General features: G+C 47.6%; 1 protein-coding gene across 1 annotated transcript in view; it reads right to left on the reverse strand.

Annotated features, from left to right (window-relative positions):
* The window catches only part of Lct (lactase), a 41,210-nt gene that overhangs the window by 13,834 nt on the left and 3,622 nt on the right, over nucleotides 1-23,754 (reverse strand). The window contains exons 2-9 of the mRNA XM_034513528.2: nucleotides 21,199-21,278; nucleotides 16,429-16,512; nucleotides 14,206-14,308; nucleotides 13,181-13,259; nucleotides 10,494-11,193; nucleotides 6,950-7,595; nucleotides 3,035-4,591; nucleotides 1,138-1,406 (exon numbers count right to left, since the gene is read on the reverse strand). Of these exons, the coding sequence (XP_034369419.1) occupies nucleotides 1,138-1,406; nucleotides 3,035-4,591; nucleotides 6,950-7,595; nucleotides 10,494-11,193; nucleotides 13,181-13,259; nucleotides 14,206-14,308; nucleotides 16,429-16,512; nucleotides 21,199-21,278 (3,518 nt within the window). The remainder of the gene's footprint in view (nucleotides 1-1,137; nucleotides 1,407-3,034; nucleotides 4,592-6,949; nucleotides 7,596-10,493; nucleotides 11,194-13,180; nucleotides 13,260-14,205; nucleotides 14,309-16,428; nucleotides 16,513-21,198; nucleotides 21,279-23,754) is intronic.

Here is a 23,754-nt window from a genome sequence, read left to right on the forward strand (position 1 = left end):
TTATCAGGACGAGACCTGGGATCTCCTTGAGTTGAACAAATAGAATAAATGAGAAAGTAGTTAATGTTTACCTAATAAATGCCAGTCTGTAGCAGATCTCTGTCTGGGACTTTCTTGTGTGGTAGGGTAGGCGCTGGAGGCTAGCTAACCTGGGCGGTAGTGACAGCTAGACAAAGCCCAGATAAACTGGTCCTTCCATGCATTGCTTTGTCATGGTATTTTACCACAGAGTAACTGATACAGAGGTAGATGGTAGAGGACACGGATCCACTGTGAGCTCCCCCCATCAAGTAATCTGACCATCGCTTTTCCCATAAGGTACTGAAGATCAAGCCCAGAGCCTCACGAATGATAACAGTGACCGTGCCTGCCCTGAGACACACCCCTTACCATTAACTTTCCTTTTTCTGAGGGATAATAATAGCATTCTATTTTCTGCATTAGCCTCCTTTGGCAAGAACACAGTAGGAGTTTGATGTCAGAACATCAGGAAAATGGCAGGCCCAGTTTGGAACCAATTTAGGTAAGCTGCCTACTTGGCTGAGCCGGGTGAGGAGACCTCCAGGCAGAGATTGTTGATTGGCATGTTCTTTCCCTTTCCAGAACATTCTGTCATGGCTCAACCTGCTTTTGGCCTTCAAATATCTATCTCAGCACTTGACAAGATCTACAGACACCTAGGAAATAAATATCTGGCCAATCTGTAAAGATGTTTCTAGACTAAATTAAGGAAAGTAGGAAGACTAGTCCTGAGTGTGAGTGGAGCCGGTCAGTGGCCAAGCACCAGCATCTATCTGTCCCTCTGGGCTTCCGGATGCAGATGCGACCTGACCAGGTCCATTCCACTCCTGCTGCAGGGCCCCCTCATCACAACATCCTCAGACTGTGGACCTGAAATCAACCCCTTCCTGCCTGAAGCTGCTTCTGTCGAGTGTTTTATCACAGCAACAAGACAGGTAACAAGACAGTCCCTACCCAAACTGATCTAACTGAATTTGGGGGTGTTACGAACACACACTGGCCCGCACAGGTCTGCCAGAGGCTCCAACTCATGTGTCTGCCTCCCTGGTGCTGTGTAGAAGCTTGGAGCCCAGCAGCAATGCAGGAAACTGATTTCCATGGCTCCAAAGTCCTCACCTGATAGGAAGCAGAAGCTGCACTCCAGATGAAGCCCTTGGGAAACTCTCCATACAGGAACTCATCCTCCTTGGCTAGGGGCATGCCATTGTTGGTAATGACCTCTGTGTAGTATCTGGCTGAGGCTCTCGCTGTTCGAGGTCTGCTCGCATGATCAAAGTCAACGTGGTACAATCCAAATTTCATGGTGTAGCCATTCAGCCACTCGAAGTTGTCCATCAGTGACCAGGCAGAGTACCCTCGAAGGTCCACACCGTCCAGCCTGTAAGCTAGGAATATCCCACAGAAAGCAAGAAAGCTTTACCCCAGTAGGCAGGAGCCTCAAGCAGCCCAGTCCTGTGCTGGCACTAGACTCCAGGCTGCGTCCCGAAACCATAGATGTGTGCACAGTCACTTCCTTCCCAAGAGAGCAACATGTTACTGTGTCACATTTACTTTTTGCTAGTTTCGGTGACCTTACAGCAACTGTTAAGGTAAGGTAAGCCTCAAAGGCAAGGGCCTGAGCTTCCTTAGATATCAGGCACACAAATGGGAATTTGTTGATGTCATTTATTTTTTTTGTTTGTTTTCATTTGGGGCTTGGAAACTAGGGCTTTGTATTCTAGGCAAGCAATTTACCAACTGAGCTGCACCCCAAACTCTGTAAGTGGGAACTTTACATTTTTATGTATGTATTTATTAGTGTGTGTGTTTATGTGTGTGTATGTAAGAATGTGTGTATCTGTGTGTGTATATGTTTGTATCTGTGTATGTTTGTGTCTGTGTATATGTATGTGTATATGTGTGTATGTATATGTAAGTATGTGTGTGTGTTTGTATATGTGTGAGTATGTAAGCATGTGTGTGTTTGTATATGTGTGCGTATGTAAACGTGTGAGTGTGTGAGTATATATGTGTGTGTCTGTGTGTGTATGTCTGTGTCTGTGTGTGTGTATGTCTGTGTCTGTGTGTGTATGTCTGTGTCTGTGTGTGTGTATGTTTGTGTCTCTGTGTATGTTTGTATCTGTGTGTGCATGTTTGTATCTGTGTGTGTATGTTTGTGTCTGTGTGTATGTGTGTGTATGTATGTATATGTAAGTATGTGTGTGTTTGTATATGTGTAAGTATGTAAGCATGTGTGTATGTCTGTATATGTGTACGTATGTAAATGTGTTAGTGTGTGAGTATATATGTGTATGTGTCTGTGTGTGTGTATGTCTGTGTCTGTGTGTATGTGTGTGTATGTGTATATGTATATGTAAGTATGTGTATGTGTGTTTGTATATGTGTGAGTACGTAAGCATATATGTGTGTGTTTGTATATGTGTGCATATATAAATGTGTGTATTTGTATATGTGTGAGTGTGTATGTATGTATGTATGTGTGTGTATGTGTGTGTATGTTTGTGTCTGTGTGTGTATGTGTGTGTATATGTGTGTATGTATATGTAAGTATGTGTGTGTATGTTTGTATATGTGTGAGTATGTAAGTATATGTGTGTATTTGTATATATGTGAGTGTGTATGTAAGTGTCTGTGTCTGTGTGTCTGTGTGTGTGTGTGTGTAGGCCAGAAGACAACCTCAGTTGTCATCTCTTGTGTATCACTCATTTTTTTTTTAGAGTCTCTTATTTGACCTGGAGTTCACCAAGTGGGCTAGGCTGACTGACCAGGGAGCCCCAATAGTCTACTTCTTTACGCTTCCTCGGCCCAGAGATTATGAGTGTATACTATCTGGCCTTTTTCTATAAATTGAACTCTGGTCCCCATGCTTGCAAGACAAACACTTTACTGAGCCCTGACCCATGCTCCAAAGAGAGACTTTCAGAGCACTTGCCAGAGCATGGAGACACATGATTTACAGAGGACTGGGAGATGGATGGGAAGATTTAGGGAAATGAACTGAACCTCCATGTACCTTTCAGAGCCTCGTTGATATAGGTTTTGTGGTAGAATACCCTTTCCGTGTCATCCAGTGTAGGGTTTTCCAGCCCCTGTCCATTCTCAGTGATGTAAATGGGAATGTTGCCATATTCCTCCTTGATCCAGTTCAGCAGCCTCCTCATGCCCCAGGGCACGTCTGGGTGCATCGTGGAGACCGATGATGCAGAGTTCATGTTGGTGGACTTTAACTGCATGTCATTATCATAGCTGGGTGGGTTCAGCCTAGGAGTGGCGTGCTGTGCGAGTACGGATGTGTACGTGTTGACGCAGAAGACATCAGCTGTGCCTCTGATGTAATTCTTCTCTTCCTCTGTGAAGCTGGGCAGGCGGGAGCTGGCCAGGTGCTGCAGCTCACTCCTGTTGCCCACCGTCCATTTCATCGCATCTGGATAATCCCCGTTTTTAAAAATTGGGTGGGCAAACCAGCCCAGGATAAACTGCAGCATCCGGTCAGCGGCTTCCACATCCCTTCGGACCCCCGGGTCCTTGGGTTCCACCCAGTGAGTGTTGAGGCTCAGTGAGATGACGCCCTTCTGCTGCGGCCTGTACTTCTCATCATAAGTATGGTAGACTCTAGCGTGTGCCTTAATGATTGCATGGCTAACCTTGTAAGGTAGCGAGCCCGGCTCCTGCACATTAGGAGGAAACTCCCCTGAACTGTAGCCTAACACCACTGGACACCAGGGTTCATTAAAGGTCATCCAGAATTTGACTCTGTCACCAAAGGTCTTAAAACAGAAGTCTGCATAGCTGTCGAACAACTCAATCAAAGAAGGGTTCTCCCAACCTCCAATATCCTGGAGGGCTTGGGGCAGGTCCCAGTGAAACAGTGTCACCATGGGGAAGATGTTGCTCCCCACCAACCCGTCAATCAGTCTGTTGTAATAATCAACACCTTGTTTGTTGATGGAACTGTTTCTTCCTGTTGGGAAAATTCGAGGCCAGGAGATGGAAAATCGATAGGAGTTGACCTTCAGGGTTCGAAGCATGTTTAGGTCGGCATCCAGTTGATTATAGCTGTCACACGCTATATCTCCAGTATCATTGTTTTTCACAGTGGTCTCCGGGCTGTGGGTGAAGTTATCCCAGATGCTGGGGCCTTTGCCATCAGCATCCCAACCTCCTTCGATTTGATAGGCTGAAGAGGATACGCCCCACAGGAAGTCATCCCGGAATGTCCCATGATAGAAAAAATCTCTTTCAAACTTGGGCTGCTTGGAGAACTTCTCCCACACTATTTTAGCCTTGGAGGGCACTTCAGATGGAAAGTTGAAGGTCGCCCTGGCTCTGGAGGTGAAGTCTGCTCTTGAGGGAAGTGGGTTTCTTTTGACTTTCTTGGCAAGAAAACCGTTCTTTTCAATGATGCTGGTGAAGAAGTAGGCAGATTTCCTGGGCGTCCGTGGCCTGCTGCTGTCGTTGAAGTTGACGTGGTATAGCCCAAACCTCTGGCTGTAGCCTAGGGGTCCTTCATAGCCATCAATGAGGGAACGAGCAATGTATGAACGGACATCCACCAAATCCTCCTTGACAGCTATAAAGAGAAGGTGAAAGTCAGTGTGTGTGTGTGTGTGTGTGTGTGTGTGTGTGTGTGTGTTTAAACCAGAAGACAACCTAGTTATTGTTCTTCAAGATGTCATCCCCCTTGGCCTTTTTTTTTTTTTTTTTTTTTTTTTTTTTTTTTAATTTAAAGAATGTTTATGTGTATGGGTGCTTTGCCTGCATATATGTCTGGGTACCACATGTGTGCAGTACCTACAGAGGCCAGAAGAGGGCATCAGATCCCCTGGAACTAGAGTTCCTGATGGTTGTGTGCTGCCAGGAGGGTACTGGGAATTGAACTCAGGTTCAGACAGTGCCACTGAGCCATTTCTCCAACCCCCTCCCCCCCCACACACACATACACATCACACACATGCCTCATTACCTTAAAAACAAAACAAAAAAACAAGGTCTCATGTGGCCCAGGCTCAGTTCAAACTCTATGTGGCTGAGAATAAACTTGAATTCCTGATCCTATCTCTTCCACTGCTGAGTCAACATGGCCTTGGTGGGGACAGAATGATACAGTTCCTGACCCTGGGACAGGGCCAGCAGACATGGGCCTCCACAAGTGTCAATGGCTGCTGTGGGCATAAGGCTTGTTTGTATAATACTGTACATATTTTTCATTCCCCCTTTAAGGAATGTCCTCCCTGTTACTATTGATGACTCCATGATAAGGAGAAAGCATGGGGGGCAGGGCAAAGGTATGGCTGATGTCTCAGCAAAATGGTAAATGCTGGGACTTCAGGATGGCCCTTAAGGCTGTGGGAAAGAGCTCCGAAAACACAAGTTCAAAAAATATAATTTCTCAACTATGCAAAAAATAAGAATGCAATATGAATTGTATAAGGAGCTTCACAACTCTAAAGAAACAGAGGTAGCTACACTCTGAGCCAGCTTGTCAGAAAGACACAAAGACAGGCAGATACAAATGCAGGCAGATTCCTGAGTTCAAGGTTGGCCTGGGACAGAGTAAGGTTAGGTCCAGATGTGGTAGAAATGTTAATTTTGGGACAGGGTCCCACCCAGCTAGTTTATCCTCTGTGCTTAACAGTTAGGCAGATCTCTGAATTCTTTTTTCAGTGTTAGAAGGAAATATGTGTTTGCTGTCTCCTAAGAATTAAGGGGCCAGGGTCACAGGATACTGATTCATGGGATAATCAAAAGGGAACCTGAAGTAAGTGACGGGGGGGGGGGGGAAGGGATGGAGGGAAGGAGAAAGAGAGAGAGAGAGAGAGAGAGAGAGAGAGAGAGAGAGAGAGAGATGTCTAGAGAGCTCCAAAAAGAGCAGACCAGAGAGAAAGGAAGCAGAACACAGAGAAAGCAGGCTGAAAAGCTGTCTCGAGCAGAGCATAGGCTGCTAGCTTGAACCCATGATTTGACTGCAAGTTGTTTGTTTTCAGCACTCCCAGGCACCTCCCTCAGAACCCCTCTCCAAGCAGAGGCTGGTCCTTGGCACTCCACCCTCTGAGTACTGTGTTACAGGCATACACCACCTCGTATATGGAACCCAGTACTACCAGCATGCTAAGAGAGCACTCTACCAGCTGAGCTACATCCCCTGACCTATTTGTTTTTGAGAAGGCTCTCACTAAGCATTCCAGGATGACCTTGAACTCTCAGTCCTCCTGCCCTGATTCCAAGTGCTGGGAATAAAGGCGTGTACCACCACCATCAACAAGTGTCCGTAAGGAGAAAGTTCACATGAAGACGGAGGCACAGACTGGCGTAAGGCTAACCTCCCCACGCTCTATGGATAATCTGTGGCTGGAAAAGATGTGGAAGTAGTCCCAAGCCATTTCTCCTGTCTTCTCGGATAGACCATTCTCTGAATAGTGTTACCTTTCCATTCCTGCCCCTGCTCACTGGCTTCTCTGAGTGACAGGTATCAGGAGCTGATTCTAATTTCCTGACCTATGTGCTGGGAACCACTTATAGCATCCTTTCCCACTTGGATAAGAAAGGGGCATGGGGTGCAGAGCAGGGAAATGCCATGCAGACCAGACAGCCAGCTAAGGGAGATGGAGCTCAAAGGGGCTGGTGCCCTGGTCCTATCCTAAGTGTCAGCCCATTCTGTGTCCACTATGGACTGAGAGCCGCCTTTAGAAAGGATGGTATTCATTCAGTACTGTACCCCTAATGTCTTTTACAATTCCTGGTTCATCATGGGCTCTCAGTAAATATTAGCTAACTAAATGCATTAGGATATTGGACTGGAGAGGCTGGTGAAGACGGATCAGTGGGTAGAGGCTCTTGGGGAGCAAGCCTGATGACCTGAATTCAATCTCTGGCCTCTCATTAAACAGAACTCTGACACCAGTCCCCTCAGGACCAGCATTCTTCTTACCTTTGAGCACCTCGTTGATGTACAAGTTGAAGTAGTTTACTCTCACTGCATCATCAAAGAGATCCGCTCTTTCCCCCACTGGCATGCCATTCCCAGCCAAGAAGATTGGAAGTCTTCCCTTCGTGTATTCCAGGGAAGCGAACCGAAGCAGCCTCCTTATGCCCCAGGGTACCACTCGGATCCAGGGAGATGCAGTCTGGGGCCACTCGGGGTCTATATGCTGGGAGAAGCCTCCGATGTTATCATAGCTGGGGATGCAGGTCTGCTGCCTGGCGGTGCTGATGAGGCGGGATGTGTAATGAGACAGACCCAGGAAATCCGCAGAGCCTTTCAGGAGCTGCTTTTCCGCTTCAGTGAACTCTGGGAGTTGGGCCAGAGGACGGCCACACTGCTGGTTTATGTGCTGGATCTGGGCCCGAAGGGTAGTGGGGTAGTCCCCATCTACAAAGATGGGGTGTGCGAACCAGCCCAGCATGAAGTGCAGGAAACGCTCGGCAGCAGCGAGGTCCTGGGGACTCTTCCCATCCAGAGGCTCCGCCCAGTCTGAATTGAGCACAATGCCCACACGACCCTGCTGCTTTTGGCGATGGTGAAGGTCGTAGTGATGCCAAGTTCTGGCATGCGCCTTGAGGATCAGGTGAGCCACCTTGTGGGGGAGAAAGGAGAAAATAATGTCAACAGTGGCACCTGAAAGTCAGTGTCTACAGGTTACTGCTGAAGCAACAGAGGCAGCGATGGGGCTGGGGTGTGGCTGGGTTGGTAGACTGCCTCATAGTCACAAACCCCTGGGCCCCATTTCCTGCAAAGAACCAGGTGTGGCTGTGCAAGCATGTAACCCCAGAACTCCGGAGGTGGAGGCAGGAAGACCAGAGGTTCATCCTTGTCTACATGGCGAGTCCAAGGCCAGCCTGGTCTGGGGGGGGGGGGTGTTGAGGCCCTTTTTCAAACAAAGGAAAGCGCCACCACAGCTGTACAGCAGTGTAGACTAGCTCTGATGACACCATGCTGAGTGAACCAGAATCACCAAACTACTATGGCCAGTTATGAAAATGCCACAAAAGCAAGACCGTAAAAAAACCCAGTACTGGACAGGATCACTTGTAGTGCCAAGAATGTTATCTGTGACATTAACTATGGACTAAGTTGTGTCCCCTATGTGTACATATGATGCCCTAAGTCCCACTGTGGGAGTGTTTGGAGAGGCCCTCGGGAGGTGTCTGTGTAGGACAGGATGAAGCTGGTGTTCTTATAAAAGGAGCCACCAGTGGGCATGCTCCATATTTGTGTCCTGCCTCCAAATCCCCCCATGCTTGCTCCTCCCTGGAGGACAACCCAATTAAAGCTGCCTACAGACAGGAACACAAACCACACTGGAGATGAGAGCAGGTCAGTTCTTGATGGCAGACTGTTTAAGCTGCTGTTTAAGCCCCAGCTTACGGTATCTTGTCACAGCAACCGTAAGACCTAGGTCTTAAACTCTGACGTGCCGAGGGCTGTGGCTCAGGGTGGAGAGTGCTTGTCTAGCTGTTCTTGAGGCTCAAGACCACAAAGAAATGGGGACCAACGCATGAAACTGTGGGCGACACTCCACCCACAGGGCCACAAAGAGAAAGAAGAGGGAAGAAAAAAATAATTTGCAACGACATTGCCAGCTTGACAGAATCTACAACCACGGAGGAGACAAACCTGGGCCTGTCTGTGAGGCAGTTTCTGAGGAAGTTTCTAGATGGGGTAAACTGAGGTGGGAAAGCCCACTCTAAAGGTGGGTGGCACCGTTCCATGGGCTGTGGTCCTGGGCTGAATAAAAACGCGAGCTGAGCGCCAGCATCTGCCTCTCTCTGCTTTCTGACCGTGGATGTCATGTGCTCGGGTGTCTGGCATGTGCCGGGCTGCGTCACGCTGACGTCATGCCTTCCCCGCCTTGATGGGCTGTGCCTTGGCTTGTGAGCCAGAAGAAAGGCGGAAGTGCTTCCCACAGGTATTTTCTCAGAGCAATAAGAAAAGAAACTACGACATTAATGAAGGAGAAAAGTAAAGCCTTCCTCAGTCCTGTCTGTAAAATATCTCAGAAGTCTCTCTCTGTAAACACTCAAGAAAGTCTCAACTGTAAGGAAAGCTTACGACAAAGACCCAATCCATCATAGTCCATAGGTCTGGGTAAGTCCCTAAATGTGCTAATTGGCGTTTGTAGCTCCACTCACTGTTAACTGTTCTTGCTAATTAAAGTGTATCAACAGGGTGTGTGTGTGTGTGTGTGTGTGTAAAAGCTTTTTGGCTGTATAATTTGGGCAAGTTCCCTATGTGGCCTGTATATATGTACATATGTATGTATGTTTGTATGTATGTCTGTATTTTTGTATTTGTGTATAGTATTTGCTAACTGTTTCATCGATCTGACTTTATTATTGTTACTGTTTTGAATGTGTATGTGGTAAGAATATTATTAAAATTTACTTTTGTTGGAGAAAATTGATATGGGTTTGTTACGCTGCCCACACTGGCCTTCAGCTTCGCAGTGCTCCAGCCAACCCTCCCAAATGGGAGGGTTACAAGCTTGTGCCACACCCAGTTCAGTTTGCAAGAAAACGTCTTGAAATAAAGCATTGTTCACGGTTGAAAAAAAAGAAAAGAAAGAAAAAAAGAAAAGTGTATTTTTGGTTTGGTGGTTTGGCCTGTAATCCTAGCACTCTAGAGGGCGAGGCAGGAGGATTTCTGTGAGCTGAAGACTGAACTGTGAGTTTCAGGTTCCCTTGAGCTACAAACGGTGACCTATCTCAAAAACGTAAAGCAACTAAATAAACAAAAGGCTAACGCGGTGGTTAAGTTCTATATGTAAGTGCTTGCCTAGAATGCACAAAGCCCTGCGTCTACCCCTCCCCCACCCCAGTGCTGGATAAAACTGGGCATGGCACCATGTGCCTGCTATCCCAGCACCAAGGAGGTGGAGACTGAACCAGGGCCATGTGCGTGCTCAGCCAGAGCTCTACAAGGGAAGACAGTCCTCCAAGCCTGGAACTTGCCTTTGAAGTCCAGAAATCTTGACAGAGAGGCTGAGGGTGTGGCTCAGTTGGTACCACGCCTGCCTAGGATAAGAGAAGCCCTAGGGGGCTGGAGAGATGGCTCAGTGGTTAAGAGCACTGACTGCTCTTCCAGAGGTCCTGAGTTCAATTCCCAGCAACTACATGGTGGCTCCCAACCATCTGTAACCCGTTCTAATTCCCTCTTCTGGTGTGTCTGAAGACAGCGACAGTGTACTTACATACATGAAATAAATAAATCTTAAACAAAACAAACAAAAAAAAAAAGCCTAGCTCTAAGCCTCATTGTTGCTGCTTAAAAATCAGGCATGGTGGCCACTCTCAGGAACCCAAGCAAGAGATCAGAAGTTCAAGGTCATCCTCAGTTCCATGGTAAACTCAGTAGCAGCCTTGTGTGCATGAGACAACAATAACAAAATGTACAAAATGTATAAAACCTCTCTCTGGTTTCCTCCAAGGACAGGAAGGAAACATCCAAATGTGTTTTGCAGGTTGGGAGGAAGTACCTGAAAAGAAGCCACTCCTGGGTCAGAGATGGCTGGCGCGTGCTGCCCAGTGCCATAGCCTGCATAGCTGATCACCCACGGCTCATGGAAGGTCACCCACAGCTTCACACGGTCCCCAAAGGTGGAGAAGCAGAAGGCTGCGTAGTCCAGGAAGGCATCCACCACACTCTCGTTCTGCCACCCGCCTTGCTCCTGCAGGGCCTGAGGCAGATCCCAGTGGAACAGCGTAGCCATGGGCTGAATGTGTGAGTCCAGCAGGCCGTTGATCAGTTTGTTGTAGTAGGCGACACCTCGGAGGTTGGGGCTGGTCTTTTGCCCAGTGGGGAAGATGCGGGACCAGGAGATGGAAAATTTGTACACCTCAGCCCTGAGACCCCGGAGGAGGGCGACATCAGAAGCTGGTTTGTGGTAACTGTCACTGGCCACCTTTGCTGTCAGTTGGTCCTCGGCAGCATTCAGGTTGCCATAGTGGTCCCAGATGCTCGGCCCTCTGCCACCTTCGGCCCAGCCTCCTTCCACACTGAAGGCTCCTGTGGATACACCCCAGAGGAATCCTTCTGGAAACACATCTTGCAGGAAAGCATCCCTTTCCTCCCTAGACTGGTTAGCAAAGGCTGCCCAGACTCTCTGGTAGGCCGATCCAGGGAACGAGGGCACAACGGTCTGAAGAACCAGGCTGTCGGTTAAAGAACAAGATGGGCTGTGGGATTAAAGTGACATAATTAATGACTGAGTGACAAATGGCGAACGGGTCAGACATGATGGCTCAGGCCCTTAATCTCAGCACTCAGGAGGCAGACACGGGGTAGATCTGTGAATGTGAGGCCAACCTGGTCTACATAGTGAGTTCCAGACCACCCGTGGTTATATAGTGAAACCCTGTAAACCCTGTTTAAAGAAAGAAGAAGAGGAGGAGGTGGGGTGGGGAGGGGGAAGAAGAAAAGGGGGGGGATCTGCACAGCTTTTGGCTACACACCAAAGGCAGCCCACATCCCGGGACTTCTCAGGCAATGTACATAAATGGGGCATAGCCATCCTTGCAGCCAAAACACCCAGACACATAAAGAAGGATTCTTCAGGCTGTGCTCTGCATTGGCTCTCTGGTGCTGAATTCTTTAGGGAAGGTGTTTCACATTTTGCATTGAAAAACTGGGCCAGGAACTTATTTCATGAAGCTTCTGTGAACTGCTCAGATCTATACCTAAACTGGCTTCTCTTTTTCCTTCTCTTTACAAAATTACTGTATTTATTTACTTTTCAAGTTTTATTTTTATTTGTTGTTGTGTGTGGACAGCTTCATGGAGTCCCTTCTCTCGTCTGTCTTTACATAGGACCTGAAATAACACTCAGGTCACCAGGCTTGCTTGCTGTGCTGGTTAGGTTTTTGTCAACTTGACACCAAGCTAAGGCGACCCTAGCTTGGTGTAACTTTCACTGAGGAAACTGTCACTGAGGAAGTGCTTATATCAGACTGGCCTCTACACAAGTGGGGTGGGGCACTGTCTTGTTAACGTGGGTGTGAGAAGGCTTGTATCTCTGTGGGTAGTATGCCCTCTGGGCAGGCGTTCCTGGTCTACAGAGTGAGTTCCAGGGCAGCTAGGGCTATACAGAGAAACCCTGTCTCAAAAAACCAAAGAGAGAGAGAGAGAGAGAGAAAGGAGGGAAGGAGGGAGGGAGGGAGGGAGGGAAGGAAGGAGGAAGGAAGGAAGGAAGGAAGGAAGGAAGGAAGGAAGGAAGGAAGGAGATTGAACAAGCCATGGGAAGCAAACCAGTAAGCAGCATTCCTCAGTGGTCTCTGCTTCAGTTTCTGCCCTGACTTCCCTTCATGATGGACTATGAGCTTTAAGATGAAGTAATGTCCTTCTTCCCCAAGTTACTTTTGGTCAGTGTTTTATCACAGCAATAGAAAGCAAACTGTGACCCAAGGCAAGTGCCTTTGCCCTGAGTCATCAGCTAGTCCGGCATCTATCTATCTATCTATCTATCTATCTATCTATCTATCTATCTATCTATGTACTTATTTATAGACTCTGTGTGTGTGGGGGGGGGAGGCAGTCAGGGGATAATTTCTCGTTATCTCCTTCCGACATGTGAGCCGCAGGAGTCATGCTCAGGTCAGCAGGCTTGGCCGAAGTGCCTTTACCCGCTGAATCATCCAGCTGGCCCCACAGCCTGCTTTCTCTAGCACATGTATGCACACTTTCCCAGTATCTTAAACTGAAAGGCACAGGGTCAGATATCAACTCTGCTACTGTGCACCCCTAGGAGAGTCCCACAGTGAGGGAGCAGGCTGTGTGGTCCCAGATACGTGGCTAGGAGAGACTGCTTCTTCTCCAGCCTTCCCTCTGAGCCCCCATCTCTCCTCTGTTAATGACTATAACCTGTTTGCTCTTCCAAGGGGCCAGGATAGGGCTGGAGAGCTGGCTCAGCAGTTAAAACTGATTACTTCTCTTGCAGAGGGCCTGGGGTTAGTTCCCAGCACCCACATGGTAACTCCAGTGACATGGGTCCAATACCCTGTTTTATCCTCTGAATGCTCACTCGGACACATACACACACACACACACACACACACACACACACACACACAAAGAGACAAAGACAGTGGTCCCCTGTGATTGCTTTTATAAAGAACAGCAGAGCCCACAGTACCAGTTTCTTATAGTTGACTGTGCAGGTGACATTACCTCTCCTCAGAAGTGGATGTGCAGCTCAGGAATGCACTCACGTCAAAGCCAACAGTCTGGACTTGGTCTTTATTTATGGCTGTAAAAAAAGAAGCTCAGTTGACTTCCTGTGGGCTCCAGTGCAAACATGCAGTTTGACTCGTTCTAAAATCAGACAAACCCCAAGCAATGGCTCTCACCTTTTTGTTTTGTTTCTGAGCCAGGGTTTCTCTGTGTAGCCCTCACTGCCCAGCTCACTCTGGCTGGACTCAAACTCAGAGACCTGCCGGCTGCTACCTCCCGAGTGCATTTAAGGCCTACGCCACCATGGCTCAGATAGGAAAACGTTTTAAAAAGAGGGCTGGGGAGTTCCTTGGTGAAGTGCCTTGTTGGTGAGCATGAGATGCCAAGTTCAGCCTCCAGAATCACATTAAAGAGCTGGGCCTGGGGTTGGAGAGGTGACTCTGGATAAGGAACACACAGCTCTTGTAGAAGACTTGAGTTCAGGTCCCAGCACTCACTTCAGGTGGCTCACAACTGTTTGTAACTCTGTTTCCAGAGGACCCAACACCCTCTTCTGTGGTCTTCATGAAACTGCACCAATATGTGTATACACACACACACACACACACACACACACACACACGCCCCCCAAAAGACTATCCTTGAGTTCGAGGCCTGTCTGGGCTACATAGTGAGTTCTAGAACAGCTGGTCCTACACCTAGAGGTTTCTAGCATCTTCGATGCCACCAGGGCTACACGAAACAGAAGGACACAGGCTGTGTCCACGCTGACAGCCCCCACCTGAGGCCTGAAGATTTTCGAGTCCGTATTTAGCATCTCTACAGAACCTCTCAGTGTCTTGGGACAGACAGTAGGAACTCATTGTCAGGGAAGGCAGGAGACCTTAACCTTACTCATAGGCTCCCAGCACAGCCGTTTTCCTAGGCACCTCCCTCCTGGGAACCTCACATTTCAGTATTGCTACCCAACTAGCCAGTGTATGAAACATCACTCAGCACGTGTCACATGGCAGTCCAGTCACCTTCCAGGAGGCTGAAGAGCAGTGAGGAGGGGCTCTTTCCGGTCAGTGGGCAGTCCTGAAGTTTTAGGGTGTAGATGAAAACTTTCACTTTTGGCTCCAAGTTCTAGACGAGACAAAGACCAACAAGTGTGCCTTTAGCAATAGGGACAGGTGAGATGCCCTGTGCTCTCCTTTTGGAAATGACCTCGAGCCATCCCACTACCAAGGACAATGACTCGGACTCTGAGGGAGAAAGACACTAGTCAATGACCATCAGTCACCAACCCTTCCCAGAGCAAGTGATGCGCACAGCCGTCCATTTCAGATGGGCACCGCATAAGCCAGCGGCCACATTAGGGTCTAGAGCAAGGTAATCTGCTTGTGTCAGGAACCTGTGATACCCAAGAAGGTTAACCAAAGATACCATTGCCACCATGTTTGTAAGCACCTGTGTCTTGCTTTAAAATCTTCTGGTTTGTAAAGTTGAGAATGTCCTGTTTGGCAGAGTGGTTTGTCTGGCATGCATGAAGCCCTGCGTTCCAGCCCCAGCAGCACATAAATCAGGTGTGGTGGTGTAGGCCTATAATCCCAGTACTTTACTTAAGATGTGGAGGCAGGAGGATTACAAGTTCAAAGTTAGCTACATGAGGCCAGCCTGGGCTACAATGAAAACCTGTCTCAAAAAAATTAAAATATATATATATAAAATAAATATAATATAAATAATATATATAATAAATATAATATAAATAAAATATAATATAAATATGAGAGAGAGAGAGAGAGAGAGAGAGAGAGAGAGAGAGAGAGTGTGTGTGTTTGGAAAGGAGAAGAGACAGGAACAGGCAAACAAGCTGGCTGTAGCCAAGTAAGCCGGCCACAACTGAACAAGACGGCCACAGCCTCACAGGAGTCCCTAGACTTCCCTTTCTATGTTGTATTTGTTTCAAACTTTCCATAATAAAAAGCCACAGAAGGAGCCACAGAGACGACGCGGTGGTTAAGAGCGCCAACTTCACAATCACAGGAACTGGAGTTCAGACCCCAGCACCCGTGTAAGACATCAGGCCTTCCACAAACGCCTGTGGCTCCAGCTGGGAGGATGTGGCGCCCTCTTCTGGTCTCTGCACACATAGGCGCACACCCTTCCCTTGCAACAGGAGGCTCATGCATTTACAGAAAGGTGATCCATCCACACGGAAACCACACTTCCTGTTAAGAGTCAAAGGCACTGTCCTGTCGAGACCCTGGCATGTGTGACATTTCTCTCTATGCTTTTTGTTCCTTTATTTTTGAGATTGTCATTTAATTAAATCACTTCTTCCTTTCCTTTTCTCCCCACAAACCCCTCCAATATCCCCTCCCAGACTCTTTTTTACCAATCGTTATTGCCTGCATATATGTATTTGCATGTATGTTTATATACATGTATTCCTAAATATAACCTCTTGAGTCCATGTACTGTTATTGTATGTCCGTTTTCAGGGCTGACCCTTTGGCACTGGTGTTGGTGTGCTCTTCCCTGGGGAGGATCTCCAGTTTTGCACACTCACTGGTGTTATCCTTGCTGATCTCACGTTTCAGTGGTCATGTTGGTGAGACGTTAGTTATGGTTATAGCTTGTCATGTTTCTAGGATCACTCTCTCCCAGCGAAGTCTGGCTCTCATAGTCTGTCTGTCCCTCCCTCTTTTTCTTTTTTTTCCCCCAGTATCTTTGGTGTGAAGGGAAGTTCTCTTCAGGCTGATATGTTTGACTTCACTTAAAAGTGTTTTGTTGATGGTCCTGGTTTGGTGGCTTCTGCATACACCCTTCCTCATGGCTGCTTGTGCTGATGGCCTCTCTTCCCCATCCTCTCTCAAACAGAGTCTCACGTAGTGCAGGCTGGCCTCGAACTCATTGTTTAGTTGAGACTAACTCTAAATTCCTAATCCTCCTGCCTCTACCTCCTGAGTGCTGGGATTACAAGCATGCATTAGTACACTTGGTTTATGTGTGCTGGGGATGGGACTCAGGACTTCGCACATTCTAGGCAAGCTGTCTAGCAACCAAGGAGCTACACAGAAAACCCACAGCGAGCCCACGGCGAGCCCACGGCGAGCCCATGGAGAGCCCATCTCAGGCTCAGCAGGTCTCATTTAGCATGTTGAAGTCTCAGCCCACGCCTTAGCCAAAGCAACGAATTTCTAAAAAGCTGTCCAGAACCTTTGCCACTCACCGTCAAGATGGCAAAGCACTCACATTACCTGCAATCCACTCAGCTTCTGTGGTAGAGTCGCCACACTTTGGCATTCATAAGACACATCAAGAGAGAGGAAATCCACCGAGCCCTAGAAGTAAGGAAGTCAAGCCATTAGGAGCAAGGCTCAGAAGTGGGCTGTGACTCTCCCCATGACTAAGCTCAATCTTGGGCCCCAAGAGAAATCTGGGGATGTGTGTGTATGTTACTACATCACCCAGTGCCACAGTGGGAGTATGTGGTTAGATAATAAGTGTGTAAATGGGTGTGTTGGGTGTGGGGTGCCAATGGAGGTGCACCGAGGGAGGGAATCAAAGTCTGGAGCTCTGTTTGCCCAAGGCAGCACATTCCCCTTGACCTTTGTGATATCAGGGACTCTCTAGGGCTGGGGTTTGGTTTTTATTTCAGATCATAGTTTGAAGTCTAGTCAACCCTGGCTTATTAGCTGAAAGCACAAGCTACACAGTCTGATCAGCCATGCTCTGACCCACACTCTAAGTAGGGCGTGCTGAGTGTGTAGCTCAGTGCTTGCTTACCACGTGCAAGGCCTTGGGTCTGGCACCAGCACTACGTGAACAGAGCATGGTGGTGCATGTCTACAATCCAGTACTTTCATCCTTGGTTACCTAGTGAGTTCAAAGCCAGCTTGTGCAACATGAAATCTTGTCTTGAAGAAGGAGAGGAGGGCGAAGGGGAGGAGGGGGAGGGGGAGGAGGAGAATAGTGAGATGGCTCAGAGGGTTACAGGCACCTGCCATCAAATCTGGGGACCAAAGTTCTACCCCACATGACAGAACTGAGACCCCTCAAAATTACCCTTTGACATCCACAGCATGTGCATGCCTACACAGAGACACACAGATACATAGACAGACAGACAGACAGACAGACAGACACACACACACACAAATAAAAATGTAATGATTTTTTTTTTTTTGAGACAGGGTTTCTCTGTATTGCCCTGGCTGTCCTGGAACTCACTCTGTAAACCAGGCTGGCCTCGAACTCAGAAATCCACCTGCCTCCACCTCCCCAGTGCTGGGATTAAAGGCATGTGCCACCACTGCATAATTTTTTTAAAAGGAAAGAAGGAAAAAGGAAGGCTGGGCAGTAGTGGTGCACACCTTTAATCCCAGCACTCGGGATACAGAGCCAATTTGATCTCTGAGTTTCTTTTTCTTATTTTTTAAGATTTATTTATTTTATGAGTACATTGTCACTGTTTTTAGATACACCGGAAGAGGGCATCAGATCCCATTACAGATGGCTGTGAGCCACCATGTGGTTGCTGTGAACTGAACTCAGGACCTCTAGAAGAACAGTCAGTGCTCTTAACCACTCAGCCATCTCTCCAGCCCCCCCCCCCTTTTTTTTTTTTGTTTTTTTTTTTTGTTTGTTTGTTTTTTTGTTACTGTTTGTTTTTTGTGCAGTACGTGGCTGGCCTGACACCCAACCCATCACTGGCTCCCTCCCCAGTGCTCTACTAATCAAATGATCCCTAGTGCTCACCAGGTTCCACAGGCTGGCTCCATGATGGAGAATGCCACTGAAGTCTCCCCAACACATGCTCTCCGTTCACCAGGTACAGGGGCAGGGAGCCTCACAGTTAAAGCTAGGCTAAGACTTGGAAGAGGAGTGAGTATGGGAGCACGTGAAGAATGGTGGAGAATGACAAGGGCATAGTGGGGCCCGGTGTTCACAAATGAGACTAACCTGGGAACTTGGGACACTTTCAAAGTCCCAGGTCAGTCCTACCTAAGCTGTTCGAGTCTCTCACCCTCCTCCTCTCCTCTCCTCTTCTCTGTCTTCCCCTCCCTTCCCCTCTCTTCCCTTTCTTCCCTTTTTCATCTTACAGCCTTGCTTTTTTTTTTTTTTTATGGAAGGGACAGGATCTCATGTAGCCCAGGCTAGCCTTAAACTCACTGTATAGTTTAGGATGATCTTGAACTCCTAGTCTTCCTGTCTCTATATCCCGAGTACTGAATTCTAGGAATCTACACCATGCCCAGTTTGTGGTACTTGAGACAGAAGCCAGGGATTTATGTATGCATGGCAAGCACTTCGCAAACTCATTAAACGCCATACTTAGCTCTATAAAAGATGTATTTATTCTATGCATATGAGTACACTGTAGCTGTCTTCAGATACATCAGAAGAGGGCATCAGATCCCATTACAGATGGTTGTGAGCCACCATGTGGTTGCTGGGAATTGAACTCAGGACCTCTGGAAGAGCAGTCAGTGCTCTTAACCTCTGAGCCATCTCTCCAGCCCTAAGTATACTTTTTTAAAATAATAAATCATCTAAGCCGTGAGGAGCTTTGACCTGCTTTGGCTGCAAGGCAATGTGGGGCAGCGTTCTCTGATGTGTATGCTGACACCTGCATTGTCCTGAGCCACACGTGTGAGGGATCAGAGTTCATATTTGTCAAATCAGGGACTTGAAAACCATCCATGATAAGGTTTTGGATAAACAAACCTCTTGCTGACTAAACGCCATCTAAATTAATTTACAAAGAGTGATAATTGCTATCAGGAGACCAAAGGGCTGACCGTAAAAATGTATTTCTCCAGCAACAGTCTTTGAACTGACGTGCTGGCAGCATGAAATTTTGAGATTAACCCAGAACAGTGCATGGGTTCCCTCTGGGAAGCTCCCACTCTGCTCAAGGCAAAACCCCATGGCCTCCAGTGGTCCTGCACAGCAGATGCCTGTCTCTCTTGACCCTGGACTCAGCTTCCTGATTTGCCCTGTGTATATCTTATGCTGGCCTCCCATCCTTTGACATGACGCCTGTCTTCCGTGGCTATCCCTCCTGCTCTGCCTTTCAATGTGACCAGCACAATTCCCCCTACTGTTAACACCTACATAAAAGTGTCCTCCAGCAGGAGGCTCTGACCAGAGCTCCTCTCTCCACCCCAGGTGCTCTTTCCCCTGGGAGCTATTTGTTTAGACTTGTGGAGACCTTGGCTTGGGGGGGGATATGGTTCAGTTGGTAGTTGGTATGGTTCAGTTTGTCTCGAATGCACAAAGGCTTGGGTTCCATCCCTAGTGTGTTACAAACTGAGTGTGTTGGCTCACACCTATAAGCCCAGCACTTGGGAGGTAAAGGCAGGAAGATGAGGAGTTGAAGATCGTCTTCAGTTATGTAGTGACTTTTAGGCTAGCCTGAGATACATATGACCCTTTCTCAGAAACAAAATGAATAAACAAGTAAACGAATAAATAATAGTTACTAGAGGAAATTCCCTAGGGGGAGTCTGTCTGTCTGAGCGCTCACAGGCTACAACAAGAAGACTGAGCAAATCTGAGGCTGTCTTGGGTTACTTAGTGAGACCCTGTCTCAAAACCAAACAAAATATAGTGAAGTCAGGCATATAAACTCCAGACCTCAGAAGACAGAAGCTAGGATAGAGAGTTCAAGTTCAGCCTGGGCTACACAGGCTACACACCAAACCAAAAACAAGCTATCGTTTAAAAGGCACAGAGAATATAAATCAGATGGGTACTCTACAAAGGGCAGTTTTAAAAATTAGAAAACCTTAATGAGTTTTTCTCTGCGTGCGGGCACGTGTAAGCCACGGTACCCATGTCAGATGAGAGGACAAGTTGCAGGGAGTCAGCTCTCTCCTTCCACAATGTGAGCCCCAGAAGATTATTTGTTTTGCTTTGCTTTGCTTTGCTTTGCTTTGCTTTGTTTGAGACAGTCTCATGTATACCTGGCTGGCCGTCTGCTCAGTATATAGACCAGGCTGGCCTCAAACTCACAGAGATCCATCTGCTTCTGCCTGTTGAGTGCTGGGACCACAGGCATGTGACACCATGCCTGTCTGTACTTTGGCTTCTTAATGGAGCCAAGCTAAGACCTGACGGATGGGGAGCTAGGGCTAAAGCACGTAGTTCTTTTTAAGGTAGCTGTGGACCTGGGGAATGCATGTCGCTTGGAAGAATTTATGGAGATGTCAAACCAGGGCTGGGTTTGCAGCAGGGTTGTTAGTGGAGTGCTTGCCCAGTCGTTCTCAAAGCTCTGTCACAGCATTGCACAAGCCAGGTATGTGTCACATGCCTGCAATCAGGCATGTTGCACTCAAGAGGTGGGGGTCAGAAGTCCAAGATAGTCTTCTGCTGAGTTCTCAGATACTTGGGACCTTATCTCAAAAATTTTAAAAATTAAAAAAAAAAAAAAAAGCAAAGACGCAAACAAAAAACTCTCATTTTTAACAATTAAAAATCACACTTTAGTCAGACGTGGTGGTGCACACCTTTAATCCTAGCACCTTGGCAAGCAGAGGCAGGTGGGTCTCTGTGAGTTCGAGTCCACGTGGCCTACATAAGTGAGAGAACAAGAACATGACCACTTTACCTTGGAGGCACCTCCATTTTGGCCTAAGTAGCACCCCTCCTGTGGCTACATGACAGCCTAGGCACCCACACGCCTGCCCCACTGCTGTGACTAAGAGTTTCCCTAAGTCAGTATCATCAGTTCGATACAAGTAACCATTCCTGTATGTCCTAGATTAACAGTTAGTAAGCCTGGCTAAACCCAAGCTCAGCCCTCTGACTAACCCACCTCCCTATCCCTGGTAAATACATCTCCTGGTGAGAGAAGTCCACTGTCTTGTCTTCTCTGATGACAGCCGGTCTCAGCTTTCCTCAGAAATAAACCTGCCCCACTGCCACTGAGCAGCCTTCTGTTGTGTTCTTCATATAGAGGCTTTTTCTCAAAATAAATAAATACAATCACAATTCTCCCTCGGCATTGCAGATGCTGTGCCTACCTTGATGAGAGTAGCCAAGGATGGGTCTCGCAGAAGCTCGGGGATGTCTTCAGCCTTCAGCACCACAGACAGCTTCCCCCCTGGAACCAGACAGAAGAGTGAGCAGAGGCTGAGGGAGGGCTGAGGTTCTTGAAGAGATCTCTACTCTGGATTGTCTCCAGGGGACTGACAGACTTTAGAAAACAAAGTGGCCAAAAATTACGATGTCTCTTTAAGAGACTATTTTGATCTTTATTTGTATTTTTTTTTTGAGACAGAGTCTTAACTGTGTGACTCTGACTGTCCTAGAACTGGATTTGTAAACCAGGCTGTCTTTGAACTTACAGTGGTCTCCCTGCTTCTGCCTCCCGAGTGCTTGGACTAAACTCTCGTGCCACCATGCCCGAGTAAAGACGGTTTTGTACGAATAAGGACTGCCATACAGAGCACTTGGAAGAGTCAGAATAAAAAGAATTATCCTAGTGACGAGAGGACCCCTTTCTAAATTCTATTTAAAGGCGCAGTGCCCTGGACGTTGTAGTGAGCTGTCATGCTAAGCCCAACAACTGATCACCAGGACTGCATAATCCAGGTGTGGTGGTGTGTGCCTGTGACCCCGGCACTTGAATAGAGGCACAAAGGATCAGAAGTTCAAGGGCATCCTGACTATATCCCCAACTCTATTCCTGGCCAATCAGGACTACCTAAAACTAAACCAAACCAAACCAAACCAAACCAAACCAAACCAAACCAAACCAAACCAAACTGGGAGCTGGGGGCTCCAAGGAAACTGCTGTTTCTTTGCCTTCATTGCAGCTGTTGTGACTTGAGGAGGAAACAGAAAATTTGATGTATGCGACTTGTTTAGATTTCATCTCAAGGAGCATGGCCATGGTTCTAAGCTTTTTGTACCCCAGAACTCCTGTAGAAGTTTAAGAAAATGAAAGCACCAGGTGTCTGTGTGTGTGTGTGTGTGTGTGTGTGTGTGTGTGTGTGTGTGTGTATGTAGGGATAGGCAGGGTCTGGAGGATGATTGTGGTGCACACCTTTAATCTCAGCATTCAAAAGGCAGAAGCAGGCAGATCTCTGAGTTCCAGGCCAGCCAGGTCTACAGAGTGAGTTCTAGGACAGCCAGGGCTACACAGAGAAACCCTGTCTCGAAAAACCAAAAAGAAAGCCAATGTTGAAGACCCATCTTCAGATTTAGAGTCAAGAGATGGATGGGCCCAAGAACACATATTCCTTTAAATACACACACACACACACACACACACACACACACACACACGCACGCGCACACACACACTTGTTTTTATTTATGTGCATATTTCCATGTCCACATGAGTATATGTAATTCATCTACAGATGTCTACAGAGGCCAGAAGGAAGTGTAGAATCCCTTGGAGCTGGAATTACAGGTGGTTCTGAGCCACTTGATATGGGTGCTGGGAATCAAACTCTGCTCCTCTGGAAGAGCAGCAAGCTCTCTCAGCCAATCAAGAGCCATCTCTCCACTATCCCCAACCCCCGACAGAGTCTCATATAACCCAGGCTAGCCTCAGGTGCTCCAAGTAGACAAGGATGACCTTAGACTCCTGATTCGCCTACCTTCACCTCCCAAGCTGAGATTATAGGCAGGCCCCAGCAGGCCTGGTTTATGCAGTCCTGGGGATTAAAGCAGGGCCTTCTGGATGCCAGGCAAAGGGTCTACGGATTCAGCGGAGGCAGTAGACACACCCCGAGGCAGGAGCATAAACCTTCCCACAAGCTATCAGTGTAATTCTGATCCTGTGAGCCTTAGATGGCTCTGAGAGACACTCATGTGCTGGGGTTGGGTTTCTCAGATGGCTGCCTTACTAATGTCTAACTGGCATATTACTTACATCCGTACATTATATATTCCTTGAGAAGAAAGACAGGAGTGCTTGAGCTGGGAACATGGCTCAGTTGGTGAAGTGATTCTGTCACAAGCATGAGGACTTGGACTGGTTTTGTGTCACTTAACACAAGCTAGAGTCATTAGAGAGGAAGGAGCCTCAGTTGAGAAGAAAATGCCTCCATGAGATGCAGCTGTAAGGCATTTTCTCAATTAGTGACCAATGGAGGAGGGTCCAGTCCATTCTGGGGGATGCCATCCCTGGGCAGAGCAGACTGGACAAGCCATGGAAGGAAGCAAGCCAGTAAGCAGCACTCCTTCATGGTCTCTGCATCAGCTCCTGCCTCTAGGATCCTGCCCTGTTTGAGTTCCTGTTCTGACTTTTTTCAGTGATGAACAGCAGTGTGGAAGTGTAGGCCAAATAAACCCTTTCCTCCCCAGCTTGCTTTTGGCCATGGTGTCTCATCAGAGAAATAGAAACCCTAACTAAGCTGGGCAGTGGTGGCGCACACCTTTAATCCCAGCACTTGGGCAGCAGAGGCAGGCGGATTTCTGGGTTCAAGGCCAGCCTGTTCTACACAGTGAGTTCCAGGACAGGCAGGGCTATACAAAGAAACCCTGTCTTGAAAAGCCAAAAAAAAAAAAAAAAAAAAAAGTGTGACTAAGACAGGACTTGAATTCAAGCACAGAATGGACGTAAA

Source organism: Arvicanthis niloticus, chromosome 10 (assembly GCF_011762505.2).
Source record: "Arvicanthis niloticus isolate mArvNil1 chromosome 10, mArvNil1.pat.X, whole genome shotgun sequence".
In the NCBI taxonomy this organism is placed as follows: Eukaryota; Metazoa; Chordata; class Mammalia; order Rodentia; family Muridae; genus Arvicanthis; species Arvicanthis niloticus.